Source organism: Egretta garzetta, unplaced genomic scaffold, assembly GCF_000687185.1.
Source record: "Egretta garzetta isolate BGI_Z169 unplaced genomic scaffold, ASM68718v1 scaffold557, whole genome shotgun sequence".
Lineage (NCBI taxonomy): Eukaryota > Metazoa > Chordata > Aves > Pelecaniformes > Ardeidae > Egretta > Egretta garzetta.
Genome location: NW_009260264.1, coordinates 1,614,994 through 1,633,047, shown reverse-complemented (window position 1 = coordinate 1,633,047; position 18,054 = coordinate 1,614,994). Strand labels below are relative to the sequence as shown.

Sequence of the window (18,054 nt, the reverse complement as noted above, 5' to 3'; positions counted from 1 at the left end):
TGCGGCGTTTTACTTTAAAAAGGTGTGGTCTTCTGATCTCGCCTGCTTCAAAACTCCACGGGGGGCATTTTTTTCCCCCCTTGTCAGACAGCTACACCCTTCTGTGATGCGGTTTAGCTCGTAACCCATCTGCTTGTGGGCAGTGATGTAAATGTACCAGCTGCCTCTGAAGAACCACTCTGAATCCTGCAGGAGGCAGGTCTCTTCCCCGAGCATCGCTCTCCTCTGCAGCATAAGTCACTGTCTCGCCAACCACGCTGTGCTGTCCCTAAACCCTCACATCTACCCATCCGAGAGTCAGATCGAGTAATCCTCTTACAGGTCAATGATTTTCGCAGTGTAGCTTCATTTAAGGGATTTGAGCTCGATTCGTAATGTGCTACCATTGCGTTCAAATGGAAAGGCTGGCTTAGAAGGGGCTTGGCTGGCACAAAAGCTTCATGTTGTGTGTCCCACCAGCACAGAGACGGTGGGAAGGAGGAAACCTAGCAGCAGTGCCAGCCCTGCACTGAAAATGAAGGCTCTCCTGTTACTGGTCCTGCCTTGGCTAAGTCCTGCAAACTACATAGACAATGTGGGCAACCTGCACTTCTTGTACTCCGAGCTGTGAGTACGCACAGTCGCGTCAGTGTCGTGCTCTCTGTCTGTCTGTCTCACCCGAGCGGCGGGAAGGGGCTCACCACGAGCGTTTTTTGGGGGGGGTCTGTCTGTCTGCCTGTGTGCCTGTACCTATGTGTATGTGTGAAGAAAACCCCGCAATGTCTTGCCAACAGCTTCCAACCGTGCTGCGAACTAGCTGCTTCCCATCCAGAGAGCTAATAATAGCAGTACGTCCCCATTGCTTTTTGCTTGTGAAGCAGCGGAGACATGCCGAGGGAAGCTGCCTTTTTCCTTATCAACTTGCTTTTCTCTGACGATGCTTTTGGTCGTTGTCAGGTTTGGGGTTTTTTATTCCATTTCTGAATCTGTGTCTTCACCCTCCATAAATAGCTTTGCAGGGGAGCTGGGTGTAGAGGAGGGCAGCAGGACAGACACCCCCGGTAGAGCGCTCTCTGTGTGTACATGCATAATGTTCTGTGTGTAAAGCTGCATGCCTGTAGCAAAACGCTGAGAAGACTTTCACCAGAAATAATTCACTCGAGACAGGAAAGAAATTTCCCATATTTCTGTTTTTGCCCACAGCGGAATGTTATCTTCTCTATAATGCAAATCTAAATGTAGCAATCCATGCATATATCTTCATGTTTAAAAAAAAACAAACACCTCAAACAACCCCATAGCTGATCTTTCCAACCCACAAAACAAATATTCTATGGTATCTATAAATGATACTAGTTTAATTTGTGCTTGAATGTTATTGTACTAGTTAATAGGGCTTTTATGAATAGAAATAGATCTTTGTTCCAGTACGTTTTAATTAATTATGTTTTGTTTGTGTTTTGACAAATTATAAATTCCACAAGATGTTCCTTGCGATAATGAATGAAATGGCTAAATCTGCTCAAAAAAGAAAGATGTCTGTATTGTGCCTACAGTGGGAATGTTTTGGTAACAGTTGTGATTAGTACCAATGAGACTAATTTCCGAATGATTTCATCTCTGCTGTCAGACAAAAATAGCAGTTTTGCAGAAACACAAAGTGCCCTTTTGAAATTCTTGTGTGATATGCATGGCAACTATAAATAATTTAGTCACGCTGCGTACAACTGCTGAGGATTTCTGTATGCCATAGGTGTTTTTAAACACTTAACAAATCTGAGGTTGAGGGTTGCAGCTATGCCCTCATTTTAATTTTATTGGCGTTTTGCTTAAGACATTAATTAAAAAAAAAACAACAACCAAACAAAAAACAGTCGAACCAAGCGGGCTACAGGAGCAGTCAAGCTCAAAACAGCAGATGAACACTTATAATGGAAACAATGGCATCTGGGACATCTAGTTTCCAGGAAAACAAACTGATGAGATTAATCAGAGCACAGGCGCAGACGCAGCCTACTTGCTTATCTTGGGGAATTCAGGTTCACTGATTCTCCCAGGGTAAAGGGCTACGACGTTCAGTAGCTATTCCTCTCTTATTTATTCAGCCTTCTAACCCACAGAGACGTTGGTCTCACTGGATGTCGGCAGTCGTTCTTAAGGGAGTGGGTGTGGGCTGGGGCTTGGACGTGCATTTTTGGTTGTCAGCAATGGGAGGTCCCCTCCCCGGTGCCCAGCCCTGGAAGCTACCTAGCACCAGGAGCCGGTGTTCAGGACCTCGCACACCGCTCTGTCTCTGGCCAGGGCAGTGGAAAGCAGGATTTGCTGGGGCTGACATCATCCAAAAGGACACCAGGCAGTTTGAGCTCGTTTCAGGAATTTCTCCTCCTCCTCCTCCACATGTATTCAGTGCCTCTGGCTGCTGCTGGATGCCACACAAGACACTGACGTATTAATCTGTGGGATAGTTTCAAGGTCTTCTCTAACAGCAGCAGTTGAAGGAGGAAGAGGAATACTGTTTTCAGTCCTGTTTAATCAGTTTATATGACTGTTATGACCTACAGGTTGCTACTGTGGTTGCTCAGGCACTTGCATGCAGGAGATTTGTCATGCAGAGTTTTGTGAGTGGGACAGCATGGGCACCAGTGTTCAGGAAAGCCTGGCATCCGGGGCCACAGGTTTGCTGCCCCAACCCTTTTGTGCCCCAAAGCCCACAGAGGCAGCTTCAAAAATTCTTCCCCCCAAGCAACTGAAAAGCCATTGCTGTGTGTAGCATACCTGATGGCTTGGCCCGTGGCTTGAAATAAGACTGTAGTAAGTGGAAAAACTTTTTTTTTTTCATTATTACACTGGCCACTACAAACAGTGGCCTCAGTTAGGACTCATTATTTTGTTGGCTGGCAGCCACCAGAGATACCAGCTGAGGAGGAGGAGTGGGCCAGCAGGGGTGCAAGTGGCAAGGGAAGAGCTGCAGGAGTGTGGGGGGATGTGGTTACCATCACTGGTACTGGCTCATGGGGAAGAATAAGGGTGCTGGGATTCGCACTGTCCCGCTCGCACAGCCCACCTCTTCCCTTCTACCCGATTCAAACAAAGCTAGGGTATTTGTGTTGCATGGCAGGGGTTTGCTTTAGTTCGAGGGCATTTTGTTTTCATCAGCACGGAATGGGCTGCTTGGGGAATAGGGATTACAGTATAGCCCAAAGCCCCTCTGGAGATGAAAGCTCTGGAATCCATCTAAGAAATAAAGAGATTTTAGGAGAGTTGGAGAGGAGAAATGAAGCTGGGGAAAGGCTGCGTCAGACCTTTGCGCTTCAGCTGGGTGCCACGCGGGTAGGAAAGAGAGGTGTGTGGATGCCTTGCAGTTGCACTTGCTGGTACAGGTGTTGGGTGCTGCTAATTTTAGTTTTGTATTAGCAGTCTGCTAATTACAGGTATTCCCAGCAAGCAAATACGTATCTCCTGACACTGTCGCCTGCCCTAAAACCACTTCCCTGGCTGTTGCCCGTTGTCCCTCCCTTGCCCCCCAGCAAAGATCTCAGCACAGATGCTCTTCTTGTCCTCGCTCTTAGCCAAACCATAAAGAGCAGCCCATGGTAAGCTGGGGTGCTCCCTCCTGAGGGGAAGCCCATGGAAACACCTTGCAGAAGGACACGACAAATCTGTGAGGTGTCCCTCAAGGAATCTCTGGGAAGGAGTGGGATGTAGCCACAACAGCCCAATGGCTCACAGCATCGTAAGGGTCTGCATGGGGCTTAAGGAGACCCCAGTCCAGCGTCCATGCCTTCTCCTTTATATGCCTGTAAGTTGCTTCAACAGGCATCTGCTCGCTTTCTTTCTTATCTAAAATATCTTCAGAAAGGAAATACTTGCCCAAGCATTCTTTTGAGTCGGGGTATGTTATTCCCCTGGGTGTGTGGATGGAGAGGCAGCCTGTGGCCACTGGAGGATGCTCTGCCAGGGGTGAAGAGCCAGCGGCACCACTCACACCGAGGGATGCTGACCTCCATCGCTATCCCTCTCACTTCAAAGCAGGACCTGTGCAGCGGGGTGTTTCTCAGTAGAAGGGCTTTCTGCACTTTGGCATCAATGGGTCACTTACTTAGAAATAAAATTATGAGAGGAAGGAGGATGCGAGACTAGGTGGTGAATAACCTCACCTTGTCCCACTGAGGACCTCAGTCACATGGAAAGCGTGGGGTGCTTTCCAACCTAATCCCCCTTCCGCACGTGGCCGTGCTGACCGAGCCAGCACCCGGGAGGGCGCCGGGCATCGCATGTGCTCAGCACAGGTTGAGCGCGGGGGACCACATGGCAGCTGTGCTTGCTGGCACTGCATCCCTCCAAGGACTAAACAGCTCCTGGCCTCAGTCACTGCTGGCACTCCACCAGCTAGATCCACCCCGATAATTTGAATCAAGCCATTTTAAAAAAAAAAATCTATTGTTTGCTAGAGTGAAATGCACAACCTGCTGCCACATGCAAAAAATTACTTCTTGTTTCCTTACCTCCCTTGGGTTTTCTGTGAAACAGTCAAAGGGATCTCACCAAATTAACTGGATCAAGTTTCCCCATATAACTTTTATATGATAACTACTCTCTTAAATTTCAAAATAACACTTTTGGCTGGAATAGCCAGTAAAATTTTGTTTCTCTGTTCATTCAATATGAAAAGAAGAGATGCAAGCGCCAGCTGTCTCCCAGTGTCCTTGGGCAAGTCTTTTTTACGGCAAGCACAATTTAGGTCAAGATATTAGGTGCACCCTCCCGGCCCCCTACCAGCACTGAGCTTAACCGTGCGGCCAACTTCTTTCATTTCTCTTCAATTTGGGGGGGGGAAACTTGTCTCTGGTTTCAAGTCTGTCCTTGTGAAGTTAGCTCCACGGAGGCTGGGAGCGCAGGGCACACATCATTCGTGACAAAATTGATAAGCCCGGAGCGCCTTTGGGGCTCGTGTGTTAGTCCGCTGCAAAAGCCACGTGTTGGCCTCCTTACTCTGTGCAAAGCTGCGTGTATGGAAATCTGTGTCGGAGCTAAGCTGTGAGGTTAATTAAAGCTGAAAGTGTTGGAAAGCAAGGTTTGAATTGGAAAGATTCTTGAATGAAAATATAAAGGAAGTGTTTAGAATATCTGCATTAAATAGCTAGGACAAAGCACACTTGGATAAAATGCCAAGGGTCTTTTCCAGTGTACTGGAATTGGATGTATCTCAGGGAAAGCAGAACTACGGTGACTTAAAGCAGAAAGGCGTGGGTGCCCATTAGCTTCACTCCTATGCTACAGCCTCACAAGGGAGCCAGGATGGAAACATGGCAAACTCTGACATCTTGCGTGGAAGCAAGAAAACCAGTCTCTTTGGTTCCTGACTCTCCCTGTCTCCGATGTCCCTTTGGGAAAGCTTCTGATCTGGATGTCATCTTACATTGAGTACGAGCAGGTACGACGGCACAGGTGAGCAGCAGGCGCTGAGCACTCTCAGGCTCCATTTCTGTTTCTCCCAAGCACTCTGCAAGAGCAGCAGATCCTCCCAGGAGCTGTTTTTCCCTCAGGCTTCTGGGATCTCTCCCAAAATCCCCAGCAACAGCTACCGTCCCCCTCCCTGCCTTGCATCCCACCCCACTCCACCAGCTCCCCAGGCTCCTGACTGGCTCGTGCGCACCGTGCCCAGTCTGCAGGAGGCTCGGGACTCGGAGCCCGCTGTCCCCATCAGGTGTGGGAGATCCTCAGGCTCCACAGGGCTGAGTCTGGCTGCCGTGTTGTACCCCTGGCGTGCAAAGGGGGAGGCAGCGGCAAGGACTTCGGGAGCAAGCTGCAAACCGCCCCTTGTGCTGCCAGAGCCACACTGATTGGGAGCATAACTGCCAGCCAGAGGAAGGAGTTTATGTGAGAATTTCAGTTTAAAAAGCAAAAAGTCGTCTTCTTACACTCATCTTCATATTCCTAGCCCTTAGAATTGCGCAGTAAAACTTAAAATTTTAGTATGAATATGGCCTGAACGGCCCCAAGCAGAAGCCCAGGTAGGTGAACTGCAAATGTACTGTATTATTCTTAAAAGTATAGGAGTTGTAATCTAAACTCATGGTGTTGAGGTGCCCGATATGAATTTGCTGAACACCTTAAGTGTTGTATTCAGGAGTGTGTGATACAGACTACGCTGCCAGCATAGGAGGCGCAGCAGAAAGTAGTTGTTTCCGCTGCCGACCACAGCCATGCTGGGTCCAGTCACTCTTTGACCAAGGACTGATTGCACCCTGCCAAATAGGCGGTGCTTTCCCCTTAGCAGGACAGTGGCGTCTGGGTCTCTCCCCCACCGTGTGCCACCCCCTCCCAGGGACAGTACCTTTCCCCGGCTGCGTTAGAGAGTGCTGCATTTTCGCGGCATGTGTAAGTGTTACTGGTTAGCATCTTTTTCCCCAGCACTGTAAGTCTAGGTGCAGAAATAAATTTGTCTGGGACAGTTCCAGCAACCAAAACCCCTTTGAGAGCTCTAAGGATTTGTTGATTCTGCCTAGGAATTTTGTGTGTAATGGAAGTTGGCATTTCAGTTATACTTTGAGAAAGACCCTGCTTTGTTCCTTCCATGCATGCATGAAACTCACTTTTACTCCGTTCACAGCTACCTACACACACTTGAGATCAGAATTAGACCTTTTCCTCCGCTGGCACGTTTTCTCATGGCTGGAGCCTTCTCACACCTTTGGAAAAGGCTGATGTTGGCCAGTGTCAATCTCAACAAATATATTTTGTTGCCAAAAGTAAAACCTGAGTCAGCCAAAAAAAGTGAAACCCTGCCAAGATGGAAAGGCAGCACAATAATTATGGTTGGCAGAAAGGTTTCTTTTCATGAGTGAGTTATGTCTCAGTTATGTCTGATTTTTGTGTAGGCTGCTCGTAAGTGTGCTTACATGCCTTGCCCATGTAATGGGAGTGCAGAGGGGGCAAACCTTATCTCACTCGGAGGCTGGGAAAAGCACCAGGGGAGCCCCAGAGGGGCAGCAGGGGAGGAGGAAGGAGCAAGGTGATGGGAGCTGCAGGAGGTCGGTGGGTACTCACAAGCAACAGACTCTCATTTCTTGTCTGACATTAAACCACACGGGCCGTATGCTGCAAGCTTGGCCGACCTCTGCATCTCTCTGACAATTAACCTAGTTTAGCACTGGCACTGGCAGCATGACAAGGATATTTTTCCTTGAGCTATTTCTCTGACAAATCTGGCAGAACTGGGCTGTCCTGCAACGCAAGGATAAACACTGCACTTGCAGATCTCTTATGCCTGTCATAGCTTAAATCCTGCTCTGAATACTGGTTCTGAGATCAGCTGCGACACAGCTCGTTTCACTGTAAGGAAGCAGACTAGCAGGTCTGAGGGTGGTCTTGGTTTGTTTTGGTTTTTTTAACACTCTTGACCTTTTGGGGAATCTGCCTTCGAGGTCCCCAGACTACAGAGCAGCCGGCTGCATTTCGTGACCTTCTCCATGAGCAGAGCTATCGTTCAGGAACTAGAACTGATTTTCTGCATCTTGGCATGTGACTGTGCGTCCAAACTGCCACCCTGAGCCGTGTAGTGGCTGGGTGCATGAGGATGCCAACAGCAGAGACACAAAAGCAGAGCTTTTATAGTAACGTCACTGGCAATGTTGGACTAATAGCATAGCCTGCGTGACAGCATAGATGTGGGTGCTTGGGGCTTCCTGTTCCAAAAGGAGGGTCCAGGCTGGTCCCTCTGTGTTGAACTGGTACCTCAATGGAGGTGTTTGTTAGTCAATGCCATGTCGTATGTCGTGACTAAAACCTCACTGCCACAGAAGGATTCCTGGCTTGGAGCTGAACTCTATTTTGGGATTTAGAATGTGAACTTTTTTTTTTAAAACATCTTAGAAAGCTGAACGCACCTCTAGGCCTCAGCGAAGTTGCAGCTGGTGAAGACTGAGGTTAGCCAGCGAATCCTTGGGCTCTCTCTAGAACATGCTTTATGCATTCATACAGTTTATTAATTGACAACAGATTCTGAAGCAACCAGAAGCAGCTCAGGAGCACTTCTGAAGCAGTTCAGGAGCAACCTAGTGAAACAGCTGGAAATTGCAACAGATGCTGTACAACTTCTACACAAAAAGCCCCTGTGAAGCACCTAGAAATTCTGCATGTTGTACAGTATGTCCTCCCAATATGAAGGAAAAGAGGCTGACTGAAACAGTGGGCAAATCAAGCCATATTTCTAGGAAGTTTCTGTCTCCTTTCTGTTGGCAGCACCATCAAACTTTATCAATAAAGTCTTGTTCTTCTCAGCAGTGCAGGCAGGCAATCAGATTTGTCATGATCACACATAGCATTGATTCCATCCACTCTGGTATTCATTCTCTCTTCTTTTTATCAAAACACTGAGCTGAGTAAAACAGATGCCTAGGTGAGGAGGAAATGGTCTCCCCTGGCTCCACTGTCCTTGTAGAGTTGTCTTGCTCCATGACACTGCCATGACACATGGCATGAAGTCAGGTTGAGACAAGCTATTTACAGTTGCTGGAGCCATGCTCGGTTTTTATTTGCTCTTCTACTAACTCGCTGCATAAAATAAATTAATAAAATGTCTTCAGTGGTATACATTTCAGCTAAAAAATTCGATCATCTGTGTATTACTTTGGGATTTATTTTTCCCCTCCTTGACTCTCTTGAAACCACGTTGGCAGGAAGCAAATGTTGTAGGTCAGCGAGTCATTTCATGTGCGCATATTGGGAAGCTTACACCTCGCTCCATATTATGCATTGCAGTCCCATCATCCACTAGACGGTGTGTAATATATTCTTCGTGTAGAAGTTCAATAATTTAGTAACCTCTTAAATAGAGGATGAGGGAAATCTGACATGCTCTGTATTTTCTCCTCTGCAGAACTTAATGAACTGATTAGTAGGCTGATGGCCTCATTATGTTTTGTGTTTTATTAAGAACAGACGGTACTATTTTTGAAAGCATAATTCAAGTATTTTCTTTTCTCCTCCCATATGTGATAAGTATTACTGTTATGTGTTATTTTTAACATTCAGTTAGCACTGGTGATGTCCCACTGTTTTTAACCTTCCTTCCCATGTAAAATGAGTAGTGGAATGGTTTCACAGGAGCATCCACAGAGGCCCCTTCACTCTTGGATTTTATAACTCAACAGTATGAAAGGCCAGAAAACGTTCCACTTGGAGCAGGCTTTTATGGAGAGGAGATGGGCATGATTAACCAAATCTGTCCTGTGATCCCCAGGAGACCACTGGAAGCAGAGAGTACACTGTGCTGCTGCTACTATATGGGGATGTGTAGGTTGATATGGATGAGCAAGGCTGTTTCGCTTGATATGTACGAGCATCTCCTGCCAAAAGGCTAAATTACCATCAGAAATGAGTGCTTTATATGAAGAGCACATGTTGCAACACAGCCCTTCACCAAACAGGTTTTGCAGCGGGAGTGGGAATCCCAGGAGGTGGTTGTGACTTGCCCTTGTCAGCTCCCAGAGGAGCCTCACCGCTGGTTCCCATTTAAACATTTGGCACATCTCTCCTTCGAGCGTTACTACCTGGTTTGTAATTACAGCAGGAAGATGGCACTGCTGGAGGAAGGACGAATACAATTCTTTCCCAAACACAGTGTGTATATGCTGGTGTTTCTTTTTTGCTCTTGGCACTGCTGCGGTTACAGTTGTCATTGGGCTCTGTCGTGGGGATGAGCGCAGCTGCAAGTGCCAGTTGCTGCTACTTTGCACCATCCCAGACTGTGACGGAAATATCGATCCTAGTAATATTAGGAACTCAGTCTAGAAATGCTGAGCCGTGGGTGCTCAGTGGTGGCTACTGCAATCCGTGCCATCCTCGTGCCCCCCTGCTGCGACCTGGGCCCTGACATAGGACTGGCAGAGTCCTGCACATCCCACACCAACTCCAGTGTTGGGGACATGCTGTGTTCTCCACATCTGCTTTCCACCTGCTCTGTGCTGTCGTGGGTCAAGGGTATGGCCATACAAACCTACTTTCCTTGGTGCTGTGTCTGTAAAATTTCTCAGCGTCCATTTTTAACAGACATTTAAATTTTGCGTATCGATGATTTTTAGTGGATTGAGTGTGCGTCATTTCTAGCAAACACACTGCTTCCAACTTCTTCCCTCAGAGGAGATTAAATTCCAGTACATTCTTGTTTTGTCCTTCCAAAGCATGAGTGTAATGAAGTTGGACAGTAATTGTTGCTGCATTTCACTTTTTTTCTGCTCTTTCCCCAATGGTCTCAGCATCTGTAGGTTTGAAGGCACTTACAGTTATGATATTTGAGTTCAAAATAAATCAGAAGAGAATAGACCAAAACAGGACAGAGCATTTAATAAGATATATAGTGTATGTATAAACTTGCACATAATATGTTAAGCTGACAAAGCAAATAAATGCAAAGTCCCACCGATCTGCCTTTTTCATAATCCAGGCTTGACTAATAGTAACATGACCCAAGTGAACAAAAGAAATTTATAAAGGGAGGCCGAGACCAAGTAACCCTCTTCTAGAGGCAATGAACTGTAATCCATACCAGATATTTCCAAAACACATTTGCTCCTGTTCCACCTACATCACAACACAGTCTGCCTGTCTTCCTTTTTCCTTTCCTTCCCTTCCCTTCCTTTCCCTTCCCTTCCCTTCTGCAGAAGCCAAGTTCTTCATATTTTTGCTAACTCAGTATTGCAGAGAGGTTACCAGTCTCTTTCATAGAGAGAAAATGCATTTCACAGATTTGTGATAGTCTCCTTGCCTTTTCTTAAGGTCTGCTAATTGTTGTTCAGATCTTACTGTGCTCCATGTCTCCTCTATTTTTCAAATCCCCAGCAAATAGAGGTTGACAACCAACCCAAAAGATACCACAGTGATTTTGTGCCCTGTGGTGCTTTAGAACACCAAGAGAACTCACAGCTGACAGCATGAAGGTTTTTTGTCTGTGATGAGAGAGCTTGATTTGCTTGCGTGTTGGGTAAAAATAACAGTTTGCTTTTAAATAGGTGCTTATCTTTTTGCAGTGTTACATAAACTCTCTTGATGCTGCCCGCCAAGTGCGAATTGGCTGCTTCTGCCCTATATATGTTTTGAGAGAAGGTGCAGGTTTGAAACTCTTTAAATAGGAATCTTTCCGTTGGTTCCCCTGACATGGCTTGTAATGCTTGTTCAGTCTCTGTCACCAGCAGTGCCAGGCTGTGTTTTGGTTTCTTTAGCCATTTTCCACCTGGCTGCTCCTGGCTACCCTAAATCTTGGTCTTTCCCTTGCTTCCTCTCAATTCCTGTTTTCTTTACACCTCAGCTCTTGCCTCTCCCACACGTCTGCCCTGCTTGGTACAGCAGTACCGAGGGATCAAGGTCAGCTGGGAAGCATGGCCTTGACCATGACACAGCACGCCAGCAGCATGCTTCTCCTGTCTGGTAGAGGAGGACTGAACTGATTTAAAAATATAGGACGCTCTTGGACACAGACTCCGCTGTAACCACTGCAGTAAATGCACAGAGTCAAGATCAAATAAGGACTGAATATGCTGGTCCTGGGTTTAACTGTGGTAGGTGAATGAAGCTCTGTAATTTCAAAGTCACTTGAACCTGCTAAGTTTAATCAGTCCATGGAGAGGCATTTCTGCTGGGGCTGCACAAGCCCTGTCCTCCTCCTTGTAGCAGTGGTGAGGCCCCGTCTGCTCCCTTCTCTTGTCTCCAAGCACCAGACTGATCTGTGAAATAGTCAGTGACAGGGCTATTGCCTTGAGTGTCTTGTCTTGTTCAAGGGGAGGAAGGGGGCAAGGGGAATTTTTTGAGAAACTGGCTGACTTTGATCTGTCAGGGGCCCCCGTGGTTAACTCCAACAATGCTGAGCGCTCCAAGCCATTATTCTTCCATCTCCTTGCACTATTGCAGCACTGCAAAACTCTGAGATGGTTATGCTTCTTATTTTAAATTTATGGATTAATGTATGAGTAGACTGAATTTAAGCCGTGGAGCTTAACTTCAGCAAAACATGTGGAGTCGAAGGCTAAATACGAAGAAAGCTTTATGGATTGACCAGGTTTGGTGAGACTCTCTTTATATTAACTTCACTTCATCAGTCCTGGTGAATGTTAAGCATTTATCTGTTAGACTAAACATAGGTTAAGCCAAGCTGTGAAACAGCTCTATTGTAGAACTGACATCTAATCAGAGTTTTATCTACTGATCCTCTGCCTAGTTAAATTACCACCTGGACTGAAATCCTTAGAAGAGTTGTAAACTGTCCTACAAAACCCACTACAAAAAATGAAAATAAAATAAGCCAAGAAAATAGAGGTCCTAAGTTCTCCCCCTGTATTGTTCAGTTCCTCTTACCTAGCTCATTCGTTTGGTTCGAGGACCTCATCTCTGGTTACTCTGCTATTTCAGTACTCAGACAGAAGAAGCTATGGAAGATGGAAGAAGTGAAGAGTAATATCAACGTGCTTGATTTTTTTCCTCACTTAGATTAGTTCTATACAGATATTATTCCACTGACTTCAGCAAATGACTCTCTTGATATTCATTGGAATGTATTGGGAAGAAAAATGAGGTTTTGTGTACATGGGCAAACATCTATTGTTTACATACATATTGCAGAGAGATAAAGTAGTAGAGATCCAAAAAAATATTTTGGGGGAGAACCACACTGATTCACACTGCATTGTTTTTACCAGAAACAGCAATTTTAAAAAACCAGAACATCCCTTGTGGGTGTGTGGGTGAACAAGTTGAAACAATACAAATGAAATGTCATAGACTCCAACTTCTGCAATCTCTGTAACACCATCCCCCCACCCCCCACCCCCCAAACCACCCCTGTGTGGGAGCTTTGTAAAACCTCAGACTCTACTTTTCCTATCCCTTGTGACTATGGTAGCTCCTTGACAACAGATATTCCAAAACTGTGACTTTTCTCCTGTTTTTTTTTTTTTTTTTTTTTTTAAATTTTTCTCCCAGCATTGGCAGGCACAAACTCCATGACTTTAACACGGACCAGAAAGCCACTTTGAAGCAGGATCTTTTCAGGAGAGTAGCAGGGCTGACGATAAAATAGCAACTCGCCACTGAATGGTCAGGTCTGCAGTTAAAGGGCAGGAGTGTGGAAAGGTTCCTGTTTGTCTCCAGCCTTGAGTCTAGCCCTTGTAAGGGTCAGCCGCATCACCACAGAAGGCCTCAAGGGGTTTAGAGGATGAATAGACTCGCTACCTGTCTCAGAAGCTACTGAAAAAGCTGAACAGTGTAGTTATAGTGGGGGGTTGGATCCTATTCCACTCTCACCACACCTTTGGTTGACCACAGCGATGGGGCTGAAGTAGGAATCATTTTGACATCTTCATTTTGCCTTGTTGTCCTGGGCACAAGGAAGCAGAGGGTTCAGGTTTGTTTTTTTCTGTTGACTGCAGGGAAATTCAGGGCTTACAGTTTGGGTCTTCATTGAAAAAGCTTCTGTGCAATTTTTTTCCCCATCCCCTGGCAGTGCTCGAGGATGGGATATGTCTCGCACTGTATGATGCTCCTCCCTCACTCCGTCCCCATCCTCCTGCTTGGGGAGGCCCTGGGCACCGAGGAGGACAGGAGGCAGCCCTGAGTCCACCTGAGAGCTGCCATGGCTCCCTGCATGGGCATACACCGTCTGGATTTCAAAACGACCTCGAGATCATGGGGTTGGACTAGATGACCTCTAGGGGTGCCTTCCAACCCAAAACATTCTGTGATTCTGTGATTCTATGACCATGTTTTGCCCCCGAATGTGCGTGACATCCTGCAGAGCCCGGGGACTGTGTTTCGCTATTTGTCTGGGGATGCTGGCGAGACAACTGGCCCTGCATGGACCTTCCCTGAGGCAGGCAGCTTGCGAAGGGGGCAGATAAAGAGAGAGAGGTGGAGCCATGGTTATGGCCTGAAATCCTTCTGCTACCATTCCCTGGACGTGGCTGTGACCAGGCAGCGGAGGGCTGATACAGGGCTGTCTCAGCTGCAGCATCTGCTCCGAGACACGCCTGTGCTCTCCTTCATCAGAGAGAAACAGGGAAACTGGAAACTAAGTGATTTTATAATTTACATGCCTGTTTTTCAAGCGGTGTTTTCTATTTGTAAAGTTAGTCAGACCTGGATTTCCTGAGCAATGTTTTCAAGAAAGGATCGCAACCATGTGAAGCATTATTCTGGAACCACCTATTGTGCTGTCTGCTGATGACAACTCCCTCAGCAATTTTTCTCCTTCTCTGACCTTTCCAAAAAGAACAGCTGTGCTGCCTATGGTCCCCTGTGCCAGGGAAGCAGTTGCTGATGTTATCCTCCCCTCCTTTCTGACTGCTTTGCAAAGAGCACTCCTTCCAGGTCTTCTGAAATAGTCACGTTGAAGAGAAATTATTCTTGCCCTTGCAAGCCAATGGTGAGCTGTCAGGTCCAGGCCTGAGCAGAGAAATTCGGGTGATCCATGATTCTGAGTCTTTAGCAACACTTGGGTGCAGCTCCAGAGTTTTGTTTCCAGTCCCAACCTCTTTTGTGCTTTTAGAAGGTAGATGGGTGTCTTATTTTAGTTCCCCTCTCTCCTTTTTGCTAGAGATGCTGAGGTGTCTGAAGGGGAATAAAAGTGCCGTTCCTACAGTTAGGGGTCTATGGGACTGCTTTTATTCTTATTGCTTTTTGTGCTATGGCAGTTTAAAGAACCCACAAATGAGCCAAATCTGCGTTGTGGGAGATGTTGAACAAAAACATAGTAAACCCTAAGGACTTTTTATTACACGTGAAATAAAACAAACCCATAACTTGTTTTCAAGATGTAGCATGGTGAGGGGTAGACCCTGGCTCTCACAGAGCTCCAGAGCTTGAACTGCAGGACAACATCACCTCTTAACTGATCCTGAGCCACCACTAGACACGGCTGATCAAGTGAATCACCTTTTATGGAGTTAGGTTCTTTTATAAAGGATGCTGTCAGAAAAGTCTGCCTACTGACTTGGGACATCTTTGTACCCCTGAAGTTTTATTAGGGCAACAGAGTTAAAATGATACTTTAAAGATGTTTATTAGCAGAAAACAAGTTATCAAAGGAAAGAAAAAACTGGTCTATTTTTCCCCCAGTAACAGAAGGGTCTCTTGCTTTACTTATGTCCATCATCAGAAATGTCTGTGCTTCATTACACCTGATTCTTTGTGGGCTAAAGAAATGGGCAGGTACCTTTGTAGACTTGAAAGTAAGCCATAATTGCACTGTTACCTTGATCCACTACTAGTGTGAGGGAAGGAGCTCAGGGTGCAGAACCTGGAGTTACAGGGTGCAGTGGCATCGGGAAACTAACACCTAAAATTGGCACCGAGAGCTCCCACGGTTTCCATTTGGAGCCCAGAAGAAAGGGCAGGGAAGAAAGGGCAGAAGTTATTCCCAAAAAGATGATTTGAGCACACAGGGAATTTAATCCATAATAAAGCTGGGTGTGAAGTGACAGTACCGTTCTTACTCTAGGGTAGCTTCTCTGGTGAATGAATGCTCTTCCTCTGGAATAGGGATGTCTCCAGGGAAGCTATTCTTAGGTGTGTGTATAATATACATAGCGTGGCGAAGGTAGCATTCCACAACCACAGCAGTAATCACGTACTTCCCTGTTGCAGACAATCCCCTAGCAAGCAGCACCATCTCTGGAGGCTGACATGGTTAGTTAGCCTTTGCAGAACATTCCGTGCTCAATTTTGGAAGGTCTCCTTAATGCCAGTATCTAAGTATTCAGCAAACCCTCCTACATGTAACATCTTCAATCAGCTTTTAAAGAAATAAGAAAAGAATTTGCCATGAGGCTGTTGTTCTGTTTACAGTCACTAAATTGGTAGGTCTTTCTTTCTCTTTCTTCCTCCTTTTCCCTCTGTATTGCATCCTTACAAGCACACGGTACTGAGCACTGAGCATCTGGCTTTGCCCTTCCAGCAAGTGAACTTGGTTCAGGAGCAGGTAAAGGAGTTCCTCAGCAGGTACAACCAGCTGAAGACAGGTAAACCACCAACCACTGATCCAAGGCATTACAAAAAATACTAAACAGAGACCCATGTCTCAATTGCTAGTATAAATATGTAAATGCACCACCAGTTTTGTTTAGCCTGTCTACTCAATATTTTTTTTTATCCTCAATGTTCATGTCAGGCTGGGGTGGATCTTTTGGAACCAGAGAAAATTTTCTCATTGTAGCTGTAAGATTATTCTGCATTACAAACCCAGTCAGTTTGGTTTGATGAGCCATCTGCATTTACAGGCTGTTGCGGTAATATTTACATGAAGCAAGTAGGATTTGCTTTACGTATGTCTGAATCTGGGCTGCCAACATGTCTGATGCCCCCGGCATGCTGCCGTCTGCTGGACACTGGTGTAGATGTCCAGCTGGAGATCCTGTCTGTTGGTGATGGCTTCGGTCACCTTGAGTGACGGTGTGGGCAGTGCCTTTGCTGTGAAAATTAGCAGGTGATGAGGCATGGTGTGAGCATGCTGCTGGAGGTCAGATTGCCAGCTCCCTTCTGAAGGACCAGGATCATCTCAGTTTGAAGAAGACGGATGTAATTATCCCCCTTTCAGAGCCGATAATGAACTGACATCATTTCCTATGCCACCTTGGTTTTCCTTCAGGGGGTCCATCATCACTGCTAATGAGACCCAAGTCTACTTAAATCGTGACGTTAACAAAACAGCCTGGGCTGGAACAGCCTTGGGCACAGAGGCTGGCTGAGTCACCCAGATGCCACAACCTGTCACAGAGAATCCACGATTTGGATTCATTTCAAGGCCGCCTCTCGTGCAGCAGCCTCCACCCATTTTGCGGGAGCAGCAAGGTCAAGCAGGATGTGCCCTCTCCTAGGACACCAGGGGCAAGGCCACTGTCTTGGATTACCTGGGGGAATATAATTGCAGCTCATGCTCAAGGTGCAGTTCTCCAAACCTGCTGCCCAGGTTTGCCCACGGTGTTCTAGGTGCCCAGCTGCATCCATCACGGTTATTTTTTAATTTTGAAAGCGAAAATAGTTATTAGAGCTTGAATATTGGAATTCCAGTTGCTGCAGTGGCATAAAAGGGGAAATGAAAGAACAGCTTCCTAAGGAACATTTGGGGATTTTTTTCTATTTCCTGTATTTTAGTAGGAAGAGTACATAAGTTAATGTGTTTTGTAACAGGACAGTATGAGATGATTGCTTCTTACCCTGAATTTTTTTTAATTAATTGAATAATTAAAGAAAAAAACAGAGTGAAAATATTTTTTGTTATTTATACTATGCAAAAATAGCATGAAATCTGAGAGGGTAGAAGTGACTAAGAAAACTTAAAAAAACCTATAGCATCTGCAAGCTATAGAATATGAAGAAGTAGCAGCCTGAGCAACTTGGGCTTAAAGTAAGGTATGGTGAAAAAGCTATTTTTTCTTTCTCCTGCTTTTTTACAGTGAGAACATTCACTGGAACAACCTCCCCAGGGATGTGGTAGGTTTCCTATCACTGGAGGTTTTCAAGATGTGACTGGAGTGCTAGATAATCTCATCTAGGCTCCCTTTCCCATAAAGGGTTGGATCAGATGACCTTTCAAGGTCCCTTCCAGCCTAGGCTGCTCTGTGATTTTGTGATCCTTGCCTTTGCCAGGGAAATCCGTTTTGTTTGTTGATAATACGGTACCCACTTCTGAAGGCATCTTCTGTAATTAAGGGGTTCCGAGGTTGGATTCCTGCTTCCACCCTAGTTTATGCATTTTATCCCTTGATTCGTCAGTTAAATCCTGGTGGTTTAAGAAAACAATACACATTTTTACGGAAAGCTTCTCTACCTGTATTTGAAGCCCCAAAGATCACTTCTTCAGCTTCAGACTGAAGAAGGGCTTGTGGGTGGTATTGCCAGTTTTTCCCCAAGACACTGGTTGGACAAACAGAGGACGGTGCTTTTTCTTATGAACCTCTCCCAATTTCAGCTGAAAAGCCACAGCAGCCTTTGAAATGGGATTCAGGTTCTCCCTCCCCAGGCAGCAGTTTTTCTTTTAGCGATAGCATCGGGCTCCCTCTTGCTTAATCCACCTCTCTGAATAAGCTT

General features: G+C 46.0%; 1 protein-coding gene across 1 annotated transcript in view; it reads left to right on the top strand.

The window, feature by feature from the left end:
- Positions 1–514: 514 nt before the first annotated feature.
- LNX1 (ligand of numb-protein X 1) overlaps positions 515–18,054 on the top strand; it is a 65,296-nt gene continuing 47,756 nt past the window's right edge. The window contains exon 1 of the mRNA XM_009642312.2: positions 515–606. Within this exon, the coding sequence (XP_009640607.1) occupies positions 515–606 (92 nt within the window). The remainder of the gene's footprint in view (positions 607–18,054) is intronic.